Raw genomic sequence first — 25,250 nt, forward strand, 5'->3', positions numbered from 1 at the left:
GAAAAATGACCTCCCCAGAAACTGAAGGTGTGTCCTAAAACGGGACTTTTGACATATGCTACAGAAAATATGCTAGTGAAAAGTTGTTATTATCCAGAAAGATTTTAGAGGTAAACACTATGTACAGTAATAAAATTAATGCGAATAACTCAAATCAAATAGAGCAATATCGGCAACATACTTTTAAAGAACTGGGGCCATCTCAATTTTTTTTATTTATTTATTTTTTTTTTGCATAGTTTAGAGTGGCAGTGTGCACACAGATTGACATTCTAAGAGTCTAGGGTAAGAATCCAATTAGAAGTGCATTACTCATGCACTGAGAAATGATGAAAGGCTAACCCCTGAGATGACAGCGTTTAAATCCAAGGCGTCGCACAGCCAGAAGGTCATTATAATTAGTCGTGAGAGTTTCAAGTTAAAGAGGCTTTAAAGCAACTCTGCCAATGTCTGGCTAGAGAGTGGCGCTATGAACTTCTAGAAGAGAAAAAGCATATTCCATGGAGAAATTAACTTAATATTGCCAGATTTCTATGGCCTACTGAGAACCTATCCACAAGGAGATTGGTAGCAGGTGTCCTAAGTACATGCATGCTCGGAGGTAATTATGTCAAGGAGCATATTTTTATGGGCAGAAATTAAATTCTTGAACATGGAAATAGTCACAAAGAAAGTAAATGTTTAAAGGGATTTAGATGAGAATAGACTTTCAGGAAATACTGTTACTCAGAAAGGTAAAGGAAGCTAATTAAAGTAGGAGGAGAATCAGAAACATGCGGTGTTCTAGAAGTCAAAAAGTGAAGTCCATCTTCAGAATAATAAGTGGACCATGGGAAGCTGAAGTGATAGAGGAGGCAAGAAGATGGCCGAGAAAGGCCCAATGATTGTGCTTGGTGTTTTAGAAGAGGCTAGGTTCAATGTAGCAGCTGGTGGTGGGCACACACCAGACTGAGCAGAGGGAGTAAGCACACAGTAGGGAGAGAAAGGCAGAAAGTTGAACTTATTCAAGTTTGAAAAAAACAAAAAACAAAACAAGAATAAATTGTGGCCTGACCAAAACATCAGGGGAAATTCTTTTAGAACAAAGGGAAGATGTTGGTCTGGTTTTAACCCTTGGAAGAAATCAAAATCCTTAGAAAAGGAAGGTTGAGGGGAGCGGTAAGGAGGAGAGAGCTACTGGACAAGCTTTGGCCGTACGTGGTGTCCGTGAAGGACTGACAGTTCGTGAGGCTTATCCTAACAATGAAGTAATCTTCATATCAAGTTAAACCGATGAAGGAAAGTATATTATTCAGAAGAATTGCTATTTTCATAGGAGTAGTAGCAGCGAAGTTTTGATGCACTATTTTCACCAAACAAATATGAGTGATATCAGTCAAGAAGGAGCTGCTGACTTAAAGAATGAAATGTTACTCCAAGCAAAATGGCATAGCTTGATGATTATAAAAATATACTTTTCAGGTTTTAAGTTTGAACTGTAAAATTACGGGCATAGAAAGCAGCATGGAAGGAAGGCTTATTACCAAGATCATCACAGGCATTCCTTCTAATTGTGTATCCAATCGTTGCAGCAGTTGGCTTACCAATATGGGTTAGGCTGCAAAAATCTCAGTGAATATATAAACCTTTAGATAGTACCCAGCCACATCTGTAGCATTTATCACTTCACACATGTAGTACTGAATTTGTAAAGTAGTCACGAGTCACTGTAAGATATTTACAATACCAAACAGAAACTAGAAGAGCTATAACACCCTGTAATGAAGGTTATACACACAGCTACTTTCTTTTAAGAAACAAGACAAATATGAGTATTCGCATCATGACTGATTGCTGACAGCTGTTCTGCAGAAAACAAAACTCTGGTGGAGTGGCCTGCTATTCTATGATTCACAGAGTGTGGGGCAGTGAAAGAAATGTGTTTGTACTTGCCTTGGGTTCAAAGCTTACCTGGGTACTTTATTGTCTTTGCTAATCAGAGATGAAGAAAGTAAACCTAATCCCTTCCAATACAGTACTAATTCCCTTCAATAAGTGCCTTGGCTTTCACTGCGGAAATGAGCCGTATAAATCTCTTTGAAACAAATTCCCTGATAACTACCAGAGAAGAAATATGGGGGCCAGCAAAATGCAGGTTAAGGTGCTTGCAACCAAGCCTGGCAACTGAATTTTATCCTTGGTACCCACATAATAGAAGGTGAAAGTCAACTGCTGTAGGATGTTCTATGACCTCCATATATGCTCTGTGGCATGGCCATACTACACACACACACACACACACACACACACACACACACACCTTCTATACAAATACATAATAAAACTATTTTTTAACTTAAGAAATGTGCACATCACAGAATTTGGATCTGGTCCAAAGTATATCATTTATCGTGTGTCATAATTTATCGTGTGTCATACACCATAACTTCTTTGAACATCAGGATTGTTTTTGTTTGTTTGCATGTTTGTTTTACCTAAATAGGGGGACTGTTCTAATGTGTTGCCATACGGATTGAAGGCACAGAGCGTGAGGTGCTCTCCGTGGAGCCTGGACATGGCCACACTGTCAGCAACTCTGCTTTGCTGCTACCTTGCTCTTATTAATTCTCTGAGAATTTCACACACCTTATTTTGGTCATATTCTCCCCATATGTATACCCCACTTTCTTGCCCACCCCTTAAGGTTTTTCTCTTATCAATGCCACTTTGTGCTACCTAAACATTCTTGGACTCCTGCCTTCCCCTAAAGCATGGCAGACTTATCAAGAACTCACTCCCAGAGAAAACTGACCTTCCTGTTCCGGCAGTTGACAATTTCTGATAGCTCCCCAGCTAGGAGTGAGAATTTGTGCCCACGCGCCTCTTCATGCTGGGATTACGTCTGGTTTGGACTTGTACAGGTCTTGAACACGCTGTCACGCTGCTGTGCGTTCATATGTTCTACCTCATTCTTGCTGCTTGAAATCATGGCCCAGTAACGAAAACAAAAAGCAGTCAACATTTCAAAATCTTTTTTTTTTTAAAGTATCCCTCAGTGTCCTCAAATCCAAAGCTGAGAAGTGACTTTGCCTCACACAGTTGAAGAAGTTATTAATCAAAAGCATTATAATAAAAAAGGATTATAATCAGGGTAGACACCGAGTCATTATGACTGCTAATGATCCAAATCTGTGAAAAAGCTGTAGATTTCCATAGCTGCATCATTTCTTTTAAGGCGGTTTCTGTGCATTATTTTTTTTAACTTGAATTAAAGTAATCCATCTTGTTCATAGTTGGTCATAAGAACTACAATAACGGTGGTATCTTTTCCACTATCAACATTTGGATTTAAACATCCTTTAGGTCCAAGCATGTCTCAGTTTTACATGAGAAAAAGTTGTAACTATTTTGAATGCCTTTAGAAAATATTATATTCTACTTTATGGATATTTAGTGATAGACACGGAAGTTTCCACTTTTAGCTGGGACGTGTCGTTGAGCCCACAGTGGTTTAGTGATAAAGCAATTTTGTTAAATTAAATTAAAGCATCTCCAGGGTTGAAAACCCCACTTGACTCCATAATCTATGACCCTTGAATAATGCATGCAGCCCCTAAGACTTAGTTCTTCCCCTGTGAAATAGAAGTAGAATGCCTTGCTCAGGGGATTTCATTAGAACTGAAAGTTCTTAGCCTACCTGCTCATTCTTCCACTTTTTCCTGACCTCCTAATATAAGGCAAGCCTGTGATTCAGCTTTACATCTAGATCTCCATTTCATCCTAAACCGATCATACCTCCCTGGCTTGGAATCCTACCTATACACTAATGGCTTGCCATTTTATGTCCGAGTCTCTGTCCCTTCCTTTGAGTTCTAGACTCATGTATAGAGAGGACTATCAAATATGATCACTTGGAGGGCTAAAGGACACAACAAGTCATTCCTAATATGCTCCCATCGTGACCTGTTCCTCAGCCAACCTGTCCTTCAGATGTCACCATCTTAGTATATGGCACATATATTTCTCCAAATCTATAGAAAGATGTCTTATGCTCATGGATGGGTATGGTCAGTATTTTGAAAATGGCCACCCTGTCAAAAGCAATCTGTTTTATTTGATATAATTCTTACAAAAAATTGTAATACAACTATTCACAGAATTTTTGAAAGTCTTAAGATTCAAATGGAATCACAATAGACCCCACCTCTACTAAGCAATTCTGAACTACAACAAAAACATTGCTGGAGGTATTGCAGTACCTGACCTCAGGCTAGATTATAGAATTATAGGAATAAAATCACCATGGTGCTGGCTCTGACACAAATACATTGCTCAATGGAATACAACTGAGAACTCAGACATAAGTCCACACACCCACAAATGCCCGATTCTTGACAAAAACACTGAAAATATACATGAGAGACAATACAGATCCTTTAAAAGTTCTTTGAAATTATATGTATAATTATATCATTTCCTCGTTTTCCTTTCTTCAGACTTTCACATGTATCCATCAAACTCTTTGCTTCTATTTCTTTAATAACATATATACTATTCATAATTTATAATATATAAACAAATTCCTAAATGTATAATGCAACCTGCTCAGTCCCTATAATATTTCTTGTATGCACATTATTTCAGAGCTGACCAAATGTTGGGTAAACAATAAGGGGCTCCTCCCTTGGAAAGACTATTTTTAGTGATATACATACCTTGGAGGTAATCAATATTTCTCTAATTGGACTTCAGGCCCACTCCGCAAGAGAGAAGTCATGCCTCGTATTGGAAAATTAACCAACTACTCAGGGCTAGTGAAGTCATGGGTCTTTCAGAAGAACCTACAGTTACCACCTTACTAAGCCAGCATAATTCCAAACTGTATTCTAAATATTAATTCTTATTCCTACAAATGACACCGTACCTCTCACAAGTCCTGCTGGGAAAACTAAATACTGGCTGATATTCATACAAACAAAAGTAATCCTAATCTCTTACCCTTTATCCATTTATGATTAAAAAAATCATAAATGGATAAAGCAACAACTAAATTTTTTAGTTCACATATTAAAAATTCTTAGTATTTATGGGAGCTTCAACACAGAGTTTTATAGCTCAAATTAGGGAAAACACTTCAAATATTTATCATTCATTGTAATGAAACATTAAAAATCATTTCCTTTAATGATTATTGTCACTTATAATTAACCTATCAAACAAATGAGTGAGGTCATGCAGCATTTGTCTTTCCATAACAAGCATATTCATTAATTATACTATGTTCTATATTTTATATATAAGTAAATTTGTGGATAACGACAAGGTTTTATCTTTTAGTGGCTTAATACTGCTCTATTTGTATATCTACCTTCATTTGCATATTTCCTTCATTCATTCACTAGTGGACAGAGCCTCTTCCTGGAAATTGTTTCCTGAAGATAACCTTGAGGACAGGGTTGAGATTTAGTTTCAGCTTCCTGGGCTTGTGTGGTTCACTTACTTCCTGAGTCTCACAAACTTCCCTCTTCTCCCAATGATGTTATGCTTCAGTTTAGAGGAAATTGCTATGCAACAAGCTATAATAAAAATGGAAAATCTTTATTTTCACAAAGCTTTCTTTATTTTGTCATTTTAAAAGAACTAAAAACAGGTTGTCAATTTTATATGTATATTTAGATTTCCAACTTTTATGTTATCACATCAACAAGAAATAACCAAAGCCAATTATTTTTCAAATTTCCTGATGTTCCTCTGTATTTATAAAATTACTGTGATGTGCTAATTTAATTAGTATTTAGACTATATTTTAAAGTAATGAGTGTAAGGTCACCACAGAAAGATGTTCATTATCTGAGCTTATTTAATTGCTGATGTTTTGTTATTTTGTTAATTTTTAAGTAAAATAACTGGGAGATAAAAAAACAAAATCATCAGAAGTCTTACAGAGAATATTTTACTATTTCTTCTGGTCCAGAGTTGTTGCATTAGACTGAGTCCTACATTAGGTACAATGGCCTCTGATATACCCAGAATGGTACAATGCTTTGGGTGAAAGAAACCTAAAACTAGCCAGAGGAGAAGGTCGGAGCCAAGTCGAAGTTCTTCATAAATATCAGGTTGCCAGATACCAGTGAGGAATGGTGACCAAAAGTGAGTTCTTCCCTGTGCCATCTGTTCCCACCCTAGCCAATTGGTCTTTGCTCATTCATAGTCTGATGATTTGAACAGTAACAACAAAACACACATCTTCATGCACATATATTTTGTATTTAACAAATATGAGCTACAGTGATAGGCATTTTTCACAAGTATTTCATTAGAGCTTGATTTTAAAGGACAACAATTAAAACAGCCCTCTTCTTTTTGTGGGGTATAGTGTAGTTATGTGGTTACAGAATGGGGGTAGAAGACTTCAAAAGGAATGTGTGTTGGTATGTATATTTGTACTCCAAGAAAATCATCTCTGCTAAAACCACAATGAAAGTGTGGACTGCTCCTCTTTGCCTCATGCCCACCAGCAAAGACTCCATGTATCTCTCTTCTTTAACACTGCTTTCTATTTTCATATAGACGCTACCCTAATTGTCGCTGCCTCAACTTTGGATCCTGGTTTTTGTTTTCCTTCCCGGTTGCTCTTATTCTTCTACTTTTGTCTTGGATTTGGCTACAGTGGCTCTACTTAGGATTCGAGTAAGTAGACATTTTATTTTAATGTGATAATGGTATCCATATGTACCGTGCTTTTACCTCTATATCTAGATATAGAGAATATCTATATTCTCCTCTATGCTATGCCGCGCACTGTGTTTCCACATTTTTTGCATTCAAAAAATTAGCATGCCTGAACACATTTTTAGGATAGACTGGAATAATTTAAATAACATTGGCATTGGTGGAGTCTATAAAATACAGGTTCAAATAGGTGCCCTGTAAGTCTTAAACCAGTGATATAGTAACTGCTCAGAAAGGCATAAGGAACTGGTGATGTCATGGTCCCAACCCAACTATCAGAGTAGAGTTGTGAGAATCCATGTTGCTGTGCCTCTTAGGATGAATGTTCTTGGATTATCAAGTTACTTTCAATTGTTAACATGCAGGGTTTCCCTGTTTCATGTGAACTTCAAACTTAATAACATCTTCAAAATATAAAGTAAAATAGAGATCTGAAAAGTTTCTCTGTTAAAAGACATTGAACTAATATTTGGGAGAAGAGAGATAGCTTTACTGTTGTTCTATTGCTGTGAAGAGACAGCATGACCAAAGCCAACTATTATTGAAACAAGCATTTTATTGAGGGCTTGCTTACAGTTTCAAAGTTTAGTCCTTTATCAACATGGTAGAAAGCATGATAGCGCACATGGTGAAGGAGAAGTAACTGAGTGGTACATTCTGATCTGGAGAGAGAGACAGAGACAGACAGACAGAGACACACAGAGAGATTGGGTCTGGCATGGGCTTTTGATATCTTGAAGTCCACCCCTAATGACACATTTTCTCTAAAAAGACTAAACTACTAATCCTTCTAATCCTTTCAAAGAGTTCCACTCACTGGCAACTAAGTATTCAAAGATATGAATCTATGGGAGCCATTATTATTCAAAGCACCAGGAGAAGTAGCCCCAGGACAGATGAGTAATCTCTTCAAGTACTGCCCATGATTAGTCTTAGTATCTTCTACTGTAAACAAGAGGATTTATTCATCAGTTTGGTAAGACCACTTCTAGCATTATGATGTCAACATCCAAGAGTCCAAACTGAACTGCAGCAGCCAAAGTAAGGATATACTGGAAAGTAAAGAACCACTTATGTCACTAAAATGTCAAATTCTGTATACTAAGTGAATAATCTGCTTTTCTAAGATTGAAGTTGGTAGTTTGATAAGCATTCAATGGTTGTATAACTGAGAATACAGCCACCATAGAGCCCACCAAGGGCTAATCAAGAAAATCTAAAATTCAGCCTGTACTTTCAACTTATTTAATTCTCCATTAGGAATTTTACATCACATATAATTAGGATATATATGTATGTATATATATATATATATATATATATATATATATATATATATATACATATATATCACAAATGAAAATTATTTTCTGACTAATAAAATATTTAAAATTCACTTCTATAGTTTAATTTTAATAATTCCAAGAACCTATGAATCAAGCAGCACACTGTTCTCTAAGACAGCTAAGGTGAACTCTCAGCTACTTGGACTTTTTTTGAAAAAATGACACAGTACAGTAGGGGGTGGTGTTTTATCTGTGACCATAGTTTCCAGGTCTAGCAAGGTAATGACCGACATTTCCCCCCTCTCTATTTTTTCATCTTATCTTTTTCCTCTCTAACTGCCCAATTGTGCTAGTAGTTGGAAGATAGTACTGATGGTTTCAAAAAACATTCTATCCAGATTGTGGGAGCAGCATGTGGCAGACTTCCTGCTGAAGCAAATGTGTGGAATGTCACTGACTTCAGCAGGTGGCCTTCAGTGTGACAGGCCAGCTGCATACAAAGTGCCCCTCCCAGGGAATCCAACCTTTCCGGGACTGGTTCAGTTGTACAGGTAGCAAGGCTGGGAGCACAAAGGAGAAGAATCCTGAACCAGTGGACACAGCCACACTGTCTAGTGACTAAACCCCTGCTGTCTTCATTCTTTGTTGCTGCTTTTAATGACTTTAAACAAATACATATGCAACCCCCATTATTATTTTAATATGGGGCAGGCATATTACAATACGGTCAGTGTTGTCTTTCAACAGTCCTCTTGTTGTCCATTCCTGGTTAGACATGCCAGTTTCATGATCCAACCAATTTTTCAGAGTTCTTTTCAGTTTGCCAAGGTGTGTCCCTCTAAAGGCTTTAGACTGACAAACAGAAACTAGCTGCCACTCCCCTGGCAGGCTACCATACATTCTGATTAGTGTTCTGGCTGTTAGCACAGCCAACTCGCTCATTATACACAGCCCCAACATACCAGGAGCTCATCCATCAGACCTCTGCATTTATTACAATGGAAAGGAGGTTGACACACAGCCTTATATGCTCCACCGGCTCCTTTGTTGAAGATTGTCCTTCATTTGCAGGGAAGCAAATTCAGCTTGATCTGGTTACTGTCTGCAGCCAGAGAGAGAAAGCGCACTTGCAGCTGCTTAGAGGGTAGAAAAGGAAAAGTTTTGTCTTTGTCGATTGTTTTCTCTTTTCCCAGATAGTTTTCTCACGGTAGTCCTCAGACTTGTTTCTTGGAGTATAAGTATTTATATTGGGATTAGAGATAAAAATTTGAGATTGCCAATATTCAGAAACTTAACAAAAACAAAAATTTTATTAGTCCTAGTCATAAGTGAAACAATATCTAACTAGTTACACAGGTGATCATGTTTGCATGAGGATGATCATGATCGGGAATGTCTAAGATGAAAGGCTTAAGAATTACCGAAACTCTGTTTACCTAGGCATGGTGCCACATACCTTACTACTCCCTTAGCCCTTGGGAAGCACAGACAAGCAGATCTCGGTGAGTTCAAAGTCAGCTTGGTCTATATAGCGAGTTCCAGGAGAACCTGGACTATATAAAGAGACCCTGTCTCAAACCAACCAAACAACAAAAAGAATCAAGGAAATTTAGCTCCTTTAAAAGGAAGTATGGAACAATGTTTTGCAGCAAAATTACATGAAGATACGATGACCGAGCACAAACTGTATCTGTTGGTTATTGCTAACTCCTTTCCCCATCCTTTCTCTCTCTCTCTCTCTCTCTCTCTCTCTCTCTCTCTCTCTCTCTCTCTCTCTCTCTCCCTCTAAAACTATAAGCTTACAGGAGACTGTTCCCACCATGACTGCTCACTCAGGATGACCCAGCTAACCTACTTACAATCATTCCAAGAGGCAAACCTTAAGCATCAATTTCCCCACTTGATTCTTCCTCCAGAGGGATTTAAAAAAATACTGCATCTACAGTAATGTCCCACAAAAATTGTTCACAATTTGGAAGACCTTAGGCCAGGAAAATAAAACAATAACAGTGAAAAGGGGCTATAGAACCAAGCAGCTAAAGGTAGAAGAGGAGAAGAGAAGGAGATTTATTATTGAGTACGCTCTAAGGACTCTGCTTTTAGGGTAGGTGAATCTCTCAGGAAAACAATGGACTCCAGCAGTTGTTTTTATTCCTTCGAGTAGCTTAGTTTGGAGTCTAACTTCAATAATTTCATGGCCTGGTGTCACCTCTTTAACATCTTTTTGAGAGTTGACAGATCTGACACGAACTAAGTGTCTCAAATTTGCCAGAGGTATTATGGAGTGAGTGAGTATAGTGCTTATGTTAAGACACTGAGCCCAAGAGATTATCTGTTTACTGTCCTGTCCCTGCTCTCCATTTCTGCCTAATGGGATGAAACTTCCTTATGCACAGAAGTAAGAGACCAAGATGAACAAGAAATATATTTTAATGCAATATAGATATCATACATATTTATATCATACATATTTAAAGTTATCATTGCATAGAGAGTGATCAGGATGAGTGGGAGATGGAAATGTATGAGGGGTGCGAATGATCTTTAAAAGGAAAAGATAGGGAGAAGACAACGTGGATGGTAAAGCAAAACTTGGAGATCTAGAAAGGAGCAAGCCAGACAAAGCCAGAGAGGAAATAGTCAACGAAGGAGAAAGAAGCACAGACAAGCACAGGGCATGGATTCCAGGGGTCAGTAGAGGAACATTTAATAAAGCATTCACAGACAAATCTTCTATAAGGGAGGGAGGTGGTGGTGAACTAGCTTCCTTAACTCTAAAGCTTTATTGTCTCTTTCAGCTTTAAGATGTTCAAGTGTGGCAAAACCAAAACACTCAAAGAAAAAGCTTGTGCCGAGGTGATCAAACAAGAATATGAAAAACTTGGGCCAATGAGGTAAAATACGCATGAGTACACACAGACACACAGACACACACACACACACACACACACACACACACACACACACAGACACACACACACACACCAGTTATTTTAAAGCCAATTATCAAGTGCTTGCCAGCAAAGAAAGTTGCTAAGACCACAAACCCACACAGCTCAGTGACTACTTGTTACCATACTGAAGAACACACCATTGCCCTACTAAAATGTGCTAGGTGGAAATGCTGAGAAGGAGAAAGCGACCTCTGTAAGAGCACTGGTGTTCTCCTAATAAGAGCACTCCGAGGTCCCACAGTGGCCGCGCACTGTTCAGACTAGCTTGTCAATAGCTCAATTTTCTCAAATTTTTGAAAAGTAAGCAGCGGTTTCTTTTACAGGTATCAAGAAATCGTGACCTTGGTGATCTTCATTGTAATGGCCTTGCTCTGGTTCAGTCGGGACCCCGGCTTTGTCACTGGTTGGTCGGTCCTGTTTTCAGAGTGAGTATTCGCATGGAGTCTGCAAGCCCTTTCTGTTCTGCCTTGTGTCCCTCTAAATACTTCCAGCAGCCTTTAGAAACTGCACGAGATGATTGATTCATTTCTTTAAAAAAAAATTTTTATGGAGGTTTCTAAGGAGAAGACGGTAAGAAGGGAAAAAGGATAGCCATCACGCCCTGCATAAAGATCAGGATCCGCTGTACGTGGGGGCTTTTCCCTTCAGACAAAGTTAGACTTTCAGCTGCACTAACTGAGCTGTCTGGGACCATAGTGTGAGAGTCACATAGGCTGTGCTCCTGAACCTTTTGTTTGTTCTGGGCAAGCCTCGCTTCCATTACCTGGAAGATGGAAATTACACTAGAATATAGAATACTGGGTCCTTTTTCCTAGGAAAAGTGGTAAATAAATCTTTAGTGTGTGAAATAAATAGTATGCGCTGTCTTCTTGATCTGACATGCATTGAATCACACTCTGTGATGTCTCCCGAAGATTGTTTATTGGGCTCAAGTTTTATTTATTTATTTTTTCTTTCCATCACATGCATTTTTCAGTAGTTTCCTACAGAATTAACGCTACCACCATTTCATAGATAGAGCTGAGCTGACTAAGTGGTAAGATGAGTTTGAAGTGAAGGCTGGAAGGCAGAGGTAAGGAAGGGTATTGCTTAGTACAGTAGGCTCCAGCAGGCGCTACTGAGTCACGTGAAATTTGTAGTACATCCTGTGTGTTAATAAAATTTGGTTTTGAGATTTGTGTTCTCAGTCTATTTTTGATGGATATGCTCTGGTTCTTTTTTTATTAGATATTTTCTTTATTTACATTTCAAATGTTATCCCCTTTCCTAGTTTCCCCTCCAAAAATCCCCTATCACCATCCCCACCCCCACCCCCCAAACCCAGAAGATTTTCATCTTGGCCTTACTATCTTACCCCAGCAAGAATCCACACAGTTTGGGAGCAAAAATCAAAGCTGTGTGAGTCAGATGTATTCTGGCCTCATGGGAGAGAGAGACAAAAACCTTCCCCTAGCCTGACCTCTCTGTTTTCACAGAGCCTTGCCAATATCTAAGGTTCGAGGGATGAATTCAAATGTCTTAGCCTTCCTTGCCTCAAACAATGCATGAGGTGGATGCTTTAAAGACCAGCTTGAGTCTCTGGATTCCTTTAGGCAAAGAACTTCTCATTTTGAGACTTCCAAAACAAAAGCACCATCTATTTATGTAAAAGAGGCTATTGTTTAAAACAGTGTTAGCACTTTATTTTTTTTTCTAATAGGATTTAGAGCAAAGTAGAAACAAAAAGTAACTTCGCTTCTCTTTAAAATCTAACCTCTACTATTATAAATACTGCCCCAGTAGTAATGTGTTGAGAACTGAATGGAATCTGACAATAGGTGATAAAAACTAAGAGGCAGTCCCAATAGGATCATCAGTACATCAGCATCGAATGTTTCTTCCTTGTGGAGGATAATATAGTCCAGGATATGTTTTGTTTGTATTGGGAAAGCAGGGTTTGCTATGAGCAGGTGCCTCTAATATCAGCTAGCTTTGTGAGAGACAGCGGTAGGAAAGGGGAAGAAGGGGCTTGAAAGAGAACAGATTTGAAGATATAAATGAAACAATCACAAGCAAATAAAATTTGTATAATCTCGATAATTTATAGTGGTGAGATAACCCAATTCATAATGAATCAAATCTCCAAATAATGAGACAATTATAATTTAAAATGTGTTATGAAAAATGTTTGTTTAACATTTATACCTTTATCTAGCCTGTAAAATATGTGTGAGAGTTTTAGGCAGTTACAATTTCTAAAGCTGATATGATATATTAAGATTTATTGCTACCACCTAATGTTTTCATTCCATCTGTTTGAACCTGGACTGATTTCAATATGTCTTTTCATATAAAACAAAATCCAGTTACATGACACCTGGCCCAGCTTGGCAAAAACTCAGCCAAAAAAATGTAACTAAAATAGAACAATAACGAAACAATATAGTTACAGGAAGTGGTGAGGTTTTTAGAAATAATTATGCCATTGTAGGGTTTTAGTCATCAAGAAAAGAAAGTAAGCCATATTTAAAATAAACTTAAAAAACATATATCATACTGAGAAACATAATATACTTCCTTGATTATTTAGATTTTGTACACATAAACTATAAGAATGTAGGTAGTTTCGTTGCAAATAAGATATGATAGGAAAAACAAGCCTTATGATGTACATGTTTCTTCAGGCTACAAAGATGCACGTAGTTGATACTGCTGACTTCTAAAGCTGTATTCTAATTACTTGTGTCTGTTTCATTTGTATAATCTCCAGGTGCCTCTTAACTGCTGAGGCTTCCGGGAACCTGTCCTTTTGCTAGAATGGTCTAGCGGTTCTCAGCCCCATCTGTTCCTGAATTACTCTTAATTTGTACAGAGATCATTTGTGAGCATCTCATAAGCCATTCTGATAATTAATCTCCTCAAGTTTCTAGAGGGAAAAGCATATAATGTGTTGCTTTCCTTTGTGTGTATATCTAGTACCCTCGACAGGAGCAGGTGTTTCATCCTAAAAACCAGATCAAGTTTCTTTCACAGTTTATAGAGAAGTTTGAGGGGACACTAGCAACAGCAGGTCACGCTAGATTCAATAGAAGAACATTATAAATCAATTACATGGGGCTTTGCCAAACTCCAGCAACTGTTTCAAGCTCAAGTATCTGACACTATAATAAAAAGCAAGATTTCAAAGAGGAAATTGGTTAACAAATCTGAAAGTCAACCTGAAAAAAAATTTGCTCTCTTGGTCTGATAAAGTAGCCTCTATATAGGTGGTACTGATAATCTGAGAAATGTATTAAATTATTAAGAATGCATTCTGAAATGCGTTCTTGGTCTTTGCAAGTTATTTCACTTTACTGGAAAGGTGTGTGTTTTAAAATGATTGCCCAGAGTAAATGACCTGTATTATCACTTCTACTTATTATTAACATAACTAATTGATACCTTAGCTCACATAGTTCTTAGTGCCATCTTTAATGTACACATTTGTTTATGTTTTTCAGGTATCCGGGTTATGTTACAGATTCAACGGTTGCTTTAGTAGCAGGCATCCTTTTCTTTCTAATTCCAGCTAAGAAAGTGACAAAAATGACATCTGCAGGAGAAATTAGTTGAGTATCATTTTGAACACTGAATTTATAGAAGACCTTTAAGAAATCAAAATTCTACCAGCTTCAGTTGGCACATAGTATTAAAAATGGCCAAAACCCTTATCATAGCGTATCCCACTTACACCCGAGTTCCTCACTCAGCCAGAGTTTGCCTCCACCTACAGGAAGACTCACTAGAGTTTACAGGAAGGAGAAGTATATTTCCTTTAATACCCAGGTTCCAGGTCTTTTATGACAGATACCACCTCCCGGCCAAGATCAGAATATTAACTAACAAGTAAACAAGAGTTTATCAATTACTTCTTTATGATGATACCTCAGTCATAAGTTCTGAGAATCTAGAAAAGAGTGAATTTTATGAGAGAGGTTGCTTCCAGTTTCACAGAGCTCCTTGGAGAAAAGAAAACAACCCCCATGTGGAATTAACCTGTGGTCACAACTGAAAAGGTTATTCAGTAGGTGCACTTATGTAGTCTACTTACAACCCATGGACAGAGATGTGCACACATCTGCAGAAGCGTGCATTCTCTGACATGAACTCCTTATACAGGGCCCATTCGTCTCTATGCTTTGTATTAACTTTGATTTTCAGTAGTTATATTCCTAAATTACACAGGTCAGATGGGTTACTAACTATTATTAACTAACTATTATTATTATATAAACTAACTAATATATTATTATTATATAAACTAACTATTATTAGTTTAGAAACACAGTTGATTGGGGGTTTTTTGTTTGTCTTTTTTTTTTTTTTTTCTGAAGTGAGACTGGGAGTTCTGTAGTTGGGTTGGTACAGCTGATCTCTTAAGTCATCTTTAAATGGTGAATATTTCAGATTTGCAGACTTGATTTAAATGAGTAGCATACTGCAGAAATAAAATAGTTCCACTCCTTGTAAGATTAGACTATATCAATGTGTATTATAGAGATATAGCAATCTATAGCAATGGTTCCTTTGAGCCCACTAGAACAGTGGATTTCAACTTGTGGGATGTGACCACTTTGGGGGTTGAATGGCCCTTTCACAGGAGACACATATCAGATATCCTGCATATCAGATATGTCCATTACTATCCATAACAGTAGCAAAATGAATTACAGTTATGAAATCACAACAAAAATAATTTTATGGTTGGATGTCACCACAACATGCAACTGTATTAAAGGGTTGTAGTATTAGGAAGGTTGAGAACCACTGAACTAGACTCTATAGCCACTCTACTTAATGCCCAGTGATGGCAAGTATTGATGAAGAAGCAGTTTGCTTTAGCATCCTTGGTTCTTACCTCTTAATACACATGATCTTAGTCTACTCAACACACTTGAGAGCATATTTTCAGTCATCAGTTAAAAGTTTGCTTTAGATATAGTAAAGAGAAACATAAGGGAGGCTTAATAGTATTCTTATGACATCACTGTGATGAGAGAACACATATTACATACAAATGTTTAAAGAAGATAATGTGCTCCTAAGTTAACTTATTCATCAAGTTGATGGATATATATGAGGAAAAGTCTTTAAGCTGATTGCTGCATGAGCATAAACATTCTTGAAAACGATATTTCAACATTCAATTTTGAATTTTGAATAATCTTTAAACCAGATTCTTGATTCTCTTTATGATTAAAAAAAAACATCAGCTTTAGTGAATGATTAAAATTCTACACTGATACTATTGGGGAAGTAGGGTATTATCAACACTTGATATAAGAAAGAAAAGTGCATGTGTTAGTTTCATGTTGGTTGCTGGCATACATAGCCTGACAACAGAACACCATAAAGGATGGAAGTACTATTGGGCTTAAAATTCTGGAGTACAGTTCACCATTGGGTGATACCAAGGATGGAACTTTAGTCACATCACATCCATTGTCAAGAGCAATAATAAGCAAATGTATTCATGATTTTGAAGCTTTCTCTACTCTTATAAAATCCAGGGCTCATCACATGAAATAGTATGACCCATAGTTTCCTGGGTCTTCCCACATCAAATAACAGTCAGGACAGTCCCCCACAGACAGACCTAAGGCTAAGCCAGTCAAGAAAACCCTTCATCGAGTCTCCCTTCTCATGTGATTCTAAATTGTATCAAATTGACTGAGTCCAGTACACTGACCAATAGTACAAGTAGAAAGATGGCATTACTAATGACAATATAATAACAACTTATGTAAACATATTCCAATTTTATCTGAACAATTTGTCTATGTTACTTTAAAAATATTTATTATAGTGTTTTAATTGTATGTATATGAGTGTTTCCATATATATATATCTATCTATCAATAGATAGATAGATAGATATAGATATAGATATAGATATAGATATAGATATAGATATAGATATAGATATAGATATAGATATAGATATAATATTTGGATCCCTTGTGCCTGTAGAGGCCAGAAGAGGTTATCAGATCTCTTAGAACTGGATTTATAACAGTTGTGAGCCACCACCTAAGTGCTGAAAATTGAGCCTAGTTTCTCTAGAGAAGCAGCCAGTGTGTTTAACTGTTGATCCATCTTTCCAGTCCCAAAGTCATATTATTTTTAATCATTATAATATAATATTCTGATTAAGGTCAGTGGAAACTTAGTCCATGTCAAATCTCTGCCTTGAAAACAGTATCAGAATATTGTAAGCTTCTTGTAAAATAACTATTCAGGACACTGATAAAAAATTTCCTATTGCCTTATTTTAAACACAATTTAACTGTAGGATTTTTATTTTGCAGTTGCTTTTGATTACACTCCTCTGATTACTTGGAAAGAATTCCAGTCATTCATGCCCTGGGACATAGCCATTCTTGTTGGTGGAGGCTTTGCCCTGGCAGATGGCTGTCAGGTAATGCTCAGTGTGTAAGATATTTAACAATTAACTAGATTGTTGAAAAGAAGAACACAGGCACATCCAAGCTTTGGTCATATTCCTCTTTATCCTCTCATTTAATAATGCATAATTCAGTAGCCATATAGTATTCCACACAGATGGCGTGAGTTCATAGTTCAAGAACTTTCATAGGCTATAAATGTAATGACGTGTGTTCAGGAATGTCAAAAGAAATAATGCAAAGAAGATTACCTTATTTGTAATATATTATGTCCACTGTCAGGAAGAAACAAAACTTCTTGAGTTAGACAGTTGTCCCTTTCATTGATCTACCCACCAGCTGAAGCAAAGCATGCTTCTATCCCTTCTAATTGCCCTGGGCATTGTAGGTTTCCTAGAAGAAAATTATCTTCTCTAAAAATTCATGGACACATGTACATACAAACAACATCTAATGGAATCAGTAGATTGCGTGTATATACATAGAATATAACACATATAAACAACAATATGATATTAAACAAGAGACCAGGTATTTAGGAGGGGAGACATGGGACAAGTTTGGGGAGGGAGGCTTGAGATTGGTGTAGTTATAGTATTAACAAAACTCTCAAAATTGTATCAGTAAAAAGAAAATAATATGTTTTCCTTCTATCTGACTAAAAACCATTCTCTCATATGGATTTTATAGCTGTTTATTAAATCTTCAGAGGTGATTTGCATCCATTTCCACACACCGTCACAAACAGGAGAATTGCAAGAAGGGAATAGAAGTGCCCTGGTTCTTCGAAGTTATTTTTACTTATTGATTTTTTAACAATATTCATATAAAAATACTATTTCTTCTTGATACTTTGTTGGGAGAATAATATTTGCTTCTAATTTTAGTACCAGCTTCTGTAAAGTATTCATATTCTCAGCTTTTAGCAATAGAATTTAGTAATAGTTGTAAGTCTTAGGAATTGGCTCAATTCAGAGAGCCTTTTGCAAAATTGTTATAGGCTTAGGTTTGCCCTGTCTCATAATCTGTCCAGATAGAAATAACAGTTTTCTTTTCTACTATTTCAGCAGTAATGAGGTCTGAACTCTGAGAATAAATAACTGCCATCTCTTTGTCTACTGACTTGCACTGAGAGGATAGCAGAATGAGAAATTCTGGCATTCTTAAGAATTTGCTTGTCTCTCCTCAAAGTACATCTAGACTGGACTCTAGACAAAGTGGCTTTGAAACCATCGACCAGACCTCAGAGCAGCAAAATCTGAGGAAATGAAAAGGCGTGGTTTAGCCTGATACACATGGCTCTGTCAGTGGAAGAGTTAGAGAAATCATGAGGGGAAGACTAATTATAAAAATGCTAGCCATTGGAATCTGCATTCTGAAAGAATTTCTAGAAAGGAACCGCTCCTGAGTAACCAAACTAAAGTCAACAGCTATCTGGAGAAAAAAATTTTAAAAGGGGAAAAAAAGAGAGTCTGTACACAAATACAACCTTAGAAATTGGTTTTACCAAGTCCTAGGAGACAATTTGAAAAATGTTTGTTTGAAGTTGTAATTTGTCTGTCAAATGTCTTAAGCCACGGAATACTTCTCCTTGGAAAAACCATGAGATAGCAATGATGTGTTATTCACATCATGCTACGACCTCTCTCTTAAATGTCCCTCACAGGATTTAACATGATTGATGTCTCACAAAGTAATAGACACTGTCCAGTCCTTACCAATGAATAATTTCTTTTTGTATTTTTCACATTCCTCAAATGATTTTCTAAGATAACTCTGAAAAACTAAATACTATTTTTCAAATATTCCTATTCTCCCAAGAGCAGAATAATAATAATAATAATAATAATAATAATAATAATAAAACCTATCAGTCTTTAAAGACAAAAATTGTATAGCACAGACAAAATAACTGGAGGCAATAGATTAACTTGTAAGCATGGGAGAAGCTGGGACTGAATATTAAAAATGGTTTTAAAAGTATGTGAAGTTATGTGATTTCCTCAAATACCATTCCCATTCATGAAATGGCCACACAGACTTTAGAAACTTAAGCTTTACTCTGTAGCAAAGTTAAAAACACAATCCTCCCTCAGCCAGCTTTCTGTTACCCAGAGCTTAAAATCACCATGTCATGGTCTTTTTAGATTAAAAAAAAAATGTAGTCAAGAGTTACTAGATGACTGGGGGAACCTCAGATACAATAACCAAAGACAGAACAATCAAATATAGAAACAAAAAAAAATGGATCAAGGATGATATGAAAGGAAATGCATAAAGCAAAGGACACTTTAAATCTCATCATTGGTGCCTCAGAGGTGTTAGAAATATCAAAGACATGGAATCATTTTAAAAAGTATGAAAAAGTAAGTCTCAAAAATTAAAATGATGATGTCATATTTATACTTAAAACTCACCAACAATCCTAAAAGGAAAAGTAAACTTGTATCAGAAATGCAACAAAAAGGTAAAAGGAAGTAAACACGAGAAAGAAATGATAGTCTCGTACCAAGTGCTCAGCTCTAAAACACACACATACAAGCAGCAGCAGCTCCCTTGGGAGCCTGCATTTATCTATGCATTCATGTATGTGAGGCTGTGTATGTGTGCATAATGATAATAGATACAAGGAGGGCATGAATCTGAGCAGGAATAGAGGAATATGGAAAGGGCTGAAGAGAACACAGAGGGATAAACAATGTATTACATTTTAAATAAGAATAAAGTAAAATTATAAAAGATAAGAAAGCTAGAGTATTTGTTAGAAAATTCCTCAAAAGTCTCTTTAGGAAAGGAAAAACGTGCTGAAAGGGAGGGTAATTCTAAAAATAACACAGGCATTCTCAGAAATGAAGCCTGTGAGATTTTCAACTAAGAGAGCTATTAAGAGATTCATACTGAAGGAACTCATGAAGATTCTACACTGTGTATCTCAGGAACTTGAAGTGCAGATAGAATTACAATGGTCTCCAGAAGGGAATCACAAATGGTGCGTTCCTCTTACTTCTCAACCAGACTTAGGAAAAATCCATATTCCAGGAATCTGTGTTTGTTTGTTTGTTTTTTTACTTTAGTTTCTGTTCTCTTAACAGCTATATGCAATTTCCATATCCATGTGTATGAATCTATAAAGCTAATATCCATTAGTGGCTCACTGGATAAAATGCTTCCTCTACAAGATTGAGGAGCACAGGTCAAATCCCCATGACCCATGTAAATGTCAGGTGGTATGGTTATTCCATACTGTGCTCTATAATTCCAGAGCAAGATAACTAGGTAGATTAGGCGTGTCAGTGAGCTCTGGGTTCAACTGAGAGAACTTGCCTCAACAGATATCATGAAGAACAATCTAGGAAGACTCTTGACATCAACTCAGACTTCTACAAACACCACACACACACACACACACACACACCTACATATATATATATAATCAAACATATACAAGCACGCAAAACACATACTAAAATACAAATAAATAAAATGATGATTTATGTATATATAAGTCAAAACAATAAACAATACAGCTGATATCTAGTGCTCGTGCCTGTGGAGTTTATATTCACTTTGGAACTGAATTTATTGCTTATAATCAAAGATCTTTCAATGCATAGCCCAGTTTATTATAAACATTATCTCACCAAATATGGAGTATCCCTTCTATTTAGTCAGGAAACAGAATAAAAAACTATTAAGCAGAATGCAGGTAATTTTTGGACTATGTGTAATAGATTAAAAATCAGTATGTGATCAATCTAAAGAGCTCCACTGGAAGACACAGGATTAATGATGAACAGTTTCGATGGTTTCAAAACTAGAATTCTAGACATCAGAACTAGAAAAATAGTGTGAAGAGAAAGGAAAGAATTTACAGTCTGTAGAGACCATCTCAAATGTACCTCTCACCAAACACTCTCAGTACGCATGAAAGGGTGCGTTTCTCCCAGTGAATGGAAGGCAGAAAGGAAGGCTTTCCCCAGGGCAGAGTGAGTGAGGCAAGGAAGGCGACCAGGACAACAGTTGAGGAGGCTCAAAGAAAATCTGGTCCAGATGAAGCAGGAGGGGGGTCTATTTCAGGACAGACATCTTGAGGGAACAACAGCAAAACAAGCCCACTTACTTCAGGCGTTTGTTTGCTTGTTGGCTAGGTCTCCAGATATTTTGAAGAGCTGGATGAATTAGTGGCAGGGCACTTACAAAACTAAGCAAACAGAATAATGGTTTCTTAGGAAAACAAAGAATGTCAATACACTCTTAGATGGCTAGGTGGTTCAGCAGTGAACAAGACTCATATAAATACAGCAGTAAAGGCTCAATAGTGATTTAATGGTGAATGGTGTAAGAAAACACAATCCTCATGTAATATATTTGGAAACTTAATAGATAATGCTCCAAATTGAAAATTTTTAAAAAAGCATAATTGCAACATTATTTTGAACAATCATTATATTACTACCTAATATTAGCACTATATATATTGTGATAATATATATATGTGCTAATATTATACACATTAGCTATATATAACATAACTAATAAATGGAAAGTTCTTGCCTCAAGGGGATACAGCTTATGAGTAATAGATGGAGCCCAGGGGCTTCCCACGACTTAAAGCCCTATAGTGCATCATGACTTAAGACATTTACATCTGCCAATCACATAAAATTACAAAATAATTGAGAAAAGGGGTTGGGTATTTAGCTTAATGGTAGAGCACTTGCCTATCAAGTGCAAGACCCTGGGTTCAGTCCTCAGCTCTGAAGAGAGAGAGAGAGAGAGAGAGAGAGAGAGAGAGAGAGAGAGAGAGAGAGAGAGAAGCATGGGGAGATAATTTAAACTTCTTAAGGCATAATGCTAACACTGAAATAATTCTGAAAATTTGTCCCTATAAAAACTATCCATATTTACCAAAACACAAGAAAATGGGAAATCATATTTCAGAAATCAGTATATACATTTTGTGTGTGTCTGTGTTTGTGTGTGTGTGTGCTTAAGTAATGTTCCATTAAAGTGAATTATTTGAATAATAAGTACTGTATATTTGTTTTGTAGGTATCAGGACTATCTAACTGGATAGGAAATAAATTATCTCCTTTAGGTTCATTACCAGTTTGGCTAATAATTCTGATATCTTCCTTGATTGTCACATCTTTGACAGAGGTAGCCAGCAACCCAGCTACCATTACCATTCTGTTCCCAATATTATCTCCTTTGGTGAGTATTACATTTACATTATTTCCCTCTAGAGTAGGTTTCAATGTTGTTATTTTGACTGCAAGTTCTCATCACGTACTGTGGAGTTTCTTTTGTGTATGTGGTCTTTGCCTATATAAGGTGATCTGTGCTCAAGGAAACTGTTTCACATTTAGGTAGCATAGTATTTAGTAAAAAATTTACCTTCTCTCTGTCTGGGTCTTTGTTTTGTTTTTGTTTGAAGATAAATGGAATCATTCTGGATCTATTGCACTATAAGATGATCCAATATTTTCTAGCACTTTGAGATATCTCTTTCCAGAGTAATGTTCCTACGTTTCTGAGAAGAGCTTCCTATAGGATATATGTGAATGGATGAGACGATAGTCTGAACCTTGAGGCTTAAATATCTTAAACAGTCCTTTGCTGCCCAGGAAATAAGTCAGACAAATTTGCTACGAGAGGAGGAAAGACTCCCTCTTTCATGTCCCATAGCAATTACAAGATTTAGCCTTGAGTGAAATGTTTTTCTGATTCAGGTGGGTTACTTTGGTGAAAAGAAAACACTCTAAATTAAGAATTGTTTTAAAGAGAGGATGGTCTCTCTGAAAATGCTTTCTAGCCATTCCACAGAGTTATTTTGCTCTGATACTTGAGTTGCTGCTTCAAATTAGAAAATAAAATACAGATTGTTTATCAATTGCTCGTTGGCAAGAAATCAAGGGCAAAATGTTGTCTCAGCTTTCTACTTTCTATTTTTATTTAATGAAATGAAGCAGTCAGAAAATTATGCGATAAGTTCCAGATAATGACAACTCTCTCATTCAGTAATTATCACTAAGGATTTTATATTTGTCACAGAAGTGATAGAGTTAGCAGTTCATGGACAGTGTCTAGGGGCACAGGCACTGGGCCGTCTCCAACAACTTCTTTTATTGTCTGTGGCCTTAGTGACATTATTTGTTATTTTGAGCTACGCAAGCCCTCTTATGGTATTCTAAAATGCTTAAGTATATTCAAGGATATTGTATTATATAATACATCATGTGTATAGAACACTAGTTACATAATAAATAAATTGATAGCTTCTAAACTAAGTGACATTTTACTTTCTAAATAAATTGCAGTATGAAGGTTTAAATATGGAACAATAATGATATAAATAAGGAGACATATTCTTTCAAATGTTCTGAAGCATCATAAATAATGAAAAATTTTCTGCTATTAGGTTCAACCTGATTCTGAGAAAGAAGGTTACAATAAGTTTGTTCATTCTTATGTTTGGTGCCTGCTCTCAGCGTTTAAATTCAAGTCTCTCTTTTTTTTTTCTTCCATGCCAGGCTGAAGCCATTCAAGTGAACCCTCTTCAGATTTTACTGCCTTCCACTCTCTGTACCTCATTTGCATTTCTTTTGCCAGTTGCAAATCCACCCAATGCTATTGTTTTTTCCTATGGCCACCTGAAAGTCATTGACATGGTAAGTCAGCAGCTAAGAGGACACTGTAACCTAATACACCCCTCCACCTGGTGGGCTGAGTGCCTGCTAGCCTTGAGCTCTCACCAACCACTGAGAAAAGCAGAGTTTGAAGCCTATTTCTGAAAGTGTGTGCATGACTGGCCATAGAAATATTTTTTAAAATGTGGACGTGCCAGAAGTGGAATGCCCTTAGCGTTAGCAGTCGCAAATAGAGATGCGGAATGCATACGCCCTGGTCTGCGAAAGGAAAAGAGCACAGAGTTTCTTAACACAACTTTTTAACCATATGTCAGTGAGGCAAGTAGAAGAAACAGAATCAATAGAATCCAACAATTAAAACAACACTATAGCTTTCTATCACGAGTGTTTATAAAATATTTGCAACATTAACACACTCCCCGGTGCCTGGGGCAAGAGTGTCTTTCTTTTTTATTTTAACACCTGCTTTTGTAGGGTCTCTGTGAGAAATAAAGGCAAATTTATATGATAGAACACACACCTTATTTCTAAATACAAAAATAGTGGTAGTTGATACATAATTTTAGAATATTCTAGTTTTTATCCAATCTCCACCACCAATTTCCAAACCAACCCAAAGAAGGATATAATCAAAATCAAGTCCATATTTGTTACATAAACGAAATTGTAAGGAGAGTTCTTGGTCCTTCCTCCCACCCAGATTGTCATCCCTGCATCCTAGAAAAATAAAACTTTTGGAAATATTTCTGGGTAAAAGGCACATAACAACTTGTTGGAAAATAGAATATATTTAAAATAAAATATGACAAATATGTATCTCTCTCTGTCTCTCTCTGTGTCTCTCTGTCTCTCTCTGTCTCTGTCTCTCTCTCTGTGTGTGTGTGTGTGTGTGTGTGTGTGTGTGTGTTTAAATAAAAAACATACTTATGGAACAAATGAGTGCTTTGAATGGACAGAGAAAGCAATCTCCATAGTAATCATGCTAAATGTATCCCCTTTGCTTTGGAAGGCCATGTTTTAATGCAGAGAATTTAGGAATATCCAAACATTCTGAGAGAGCAGACAATTACTATTTTAGGCTTGGCAGGCCATAGTCTCTGTCTCACCCTCCATTTTATTAAAGAAAGAAAAACTAGCCAAAGATAAAAAATAAAAAATGAGAAAGTTGAAGTCTGGGTCTAAAAACTGATATAACAAAAGCAGATTAAGATCAGAAACTGACAATTT

At 36.7% G+C, this 25,250-nt stretch overlaps 1 protein-coding gene across 2 annotated transcripts in view; it reads left to right on the plus strand.

Moving 5' to 3' along the window:
* Slc13a1 (solute carrier family 13 member 1) overlaps positions 1-25,250 on the plus strand; it is a 77,120-nt gene that overhangs the window by 49,191 nt on the left and 2,679 nt on the right. For both annotated transcript variants that reach the window (XM_029478626.2, XM_021165220.3), the window contains exons 8-14: positions 6,550-6,669; positions 10,796-10,891; positions 11,275-11,376; positions 14,431-14,537; positions 17,278-17,387; positions 22,426-22,587; positions 23,907-24,044. In XM_029478626.2, the coding sequence (XP_029334486.1) occupies positions 6,550-6,669; positions 10,796-10,891; positions 11,275-11,376; positions 14,431-14,537; positions 17,278-17,387; positions 22,426-22,587; positions 23,907-24,044 (835 nt within the window). The remainder of the gene's footprint in view (positions 1-6,549; positions 6,670-10,795; positions 10,892-11,274; positions 11,377-14,430; positions 14,538-17,277; positions 17,388-22,425; positions 22,588-23,906; positions 24,045-25,250) is intronic.

This window comes from Mus caroli, unplaced genomic scaffold, assembly GCF_978045245.1.
Source record: "Mus caroli unplaced genomic scaffold, Mus_caroli_1 scaffold_7, whole genome shotgun sequence".
In the NCBI taxonomy this organism is placed as follows: Eukaryota; Metazoa; Chordata; class Mammalia; order Rodentia; family Muridae; genus Mus; species Mus caroli.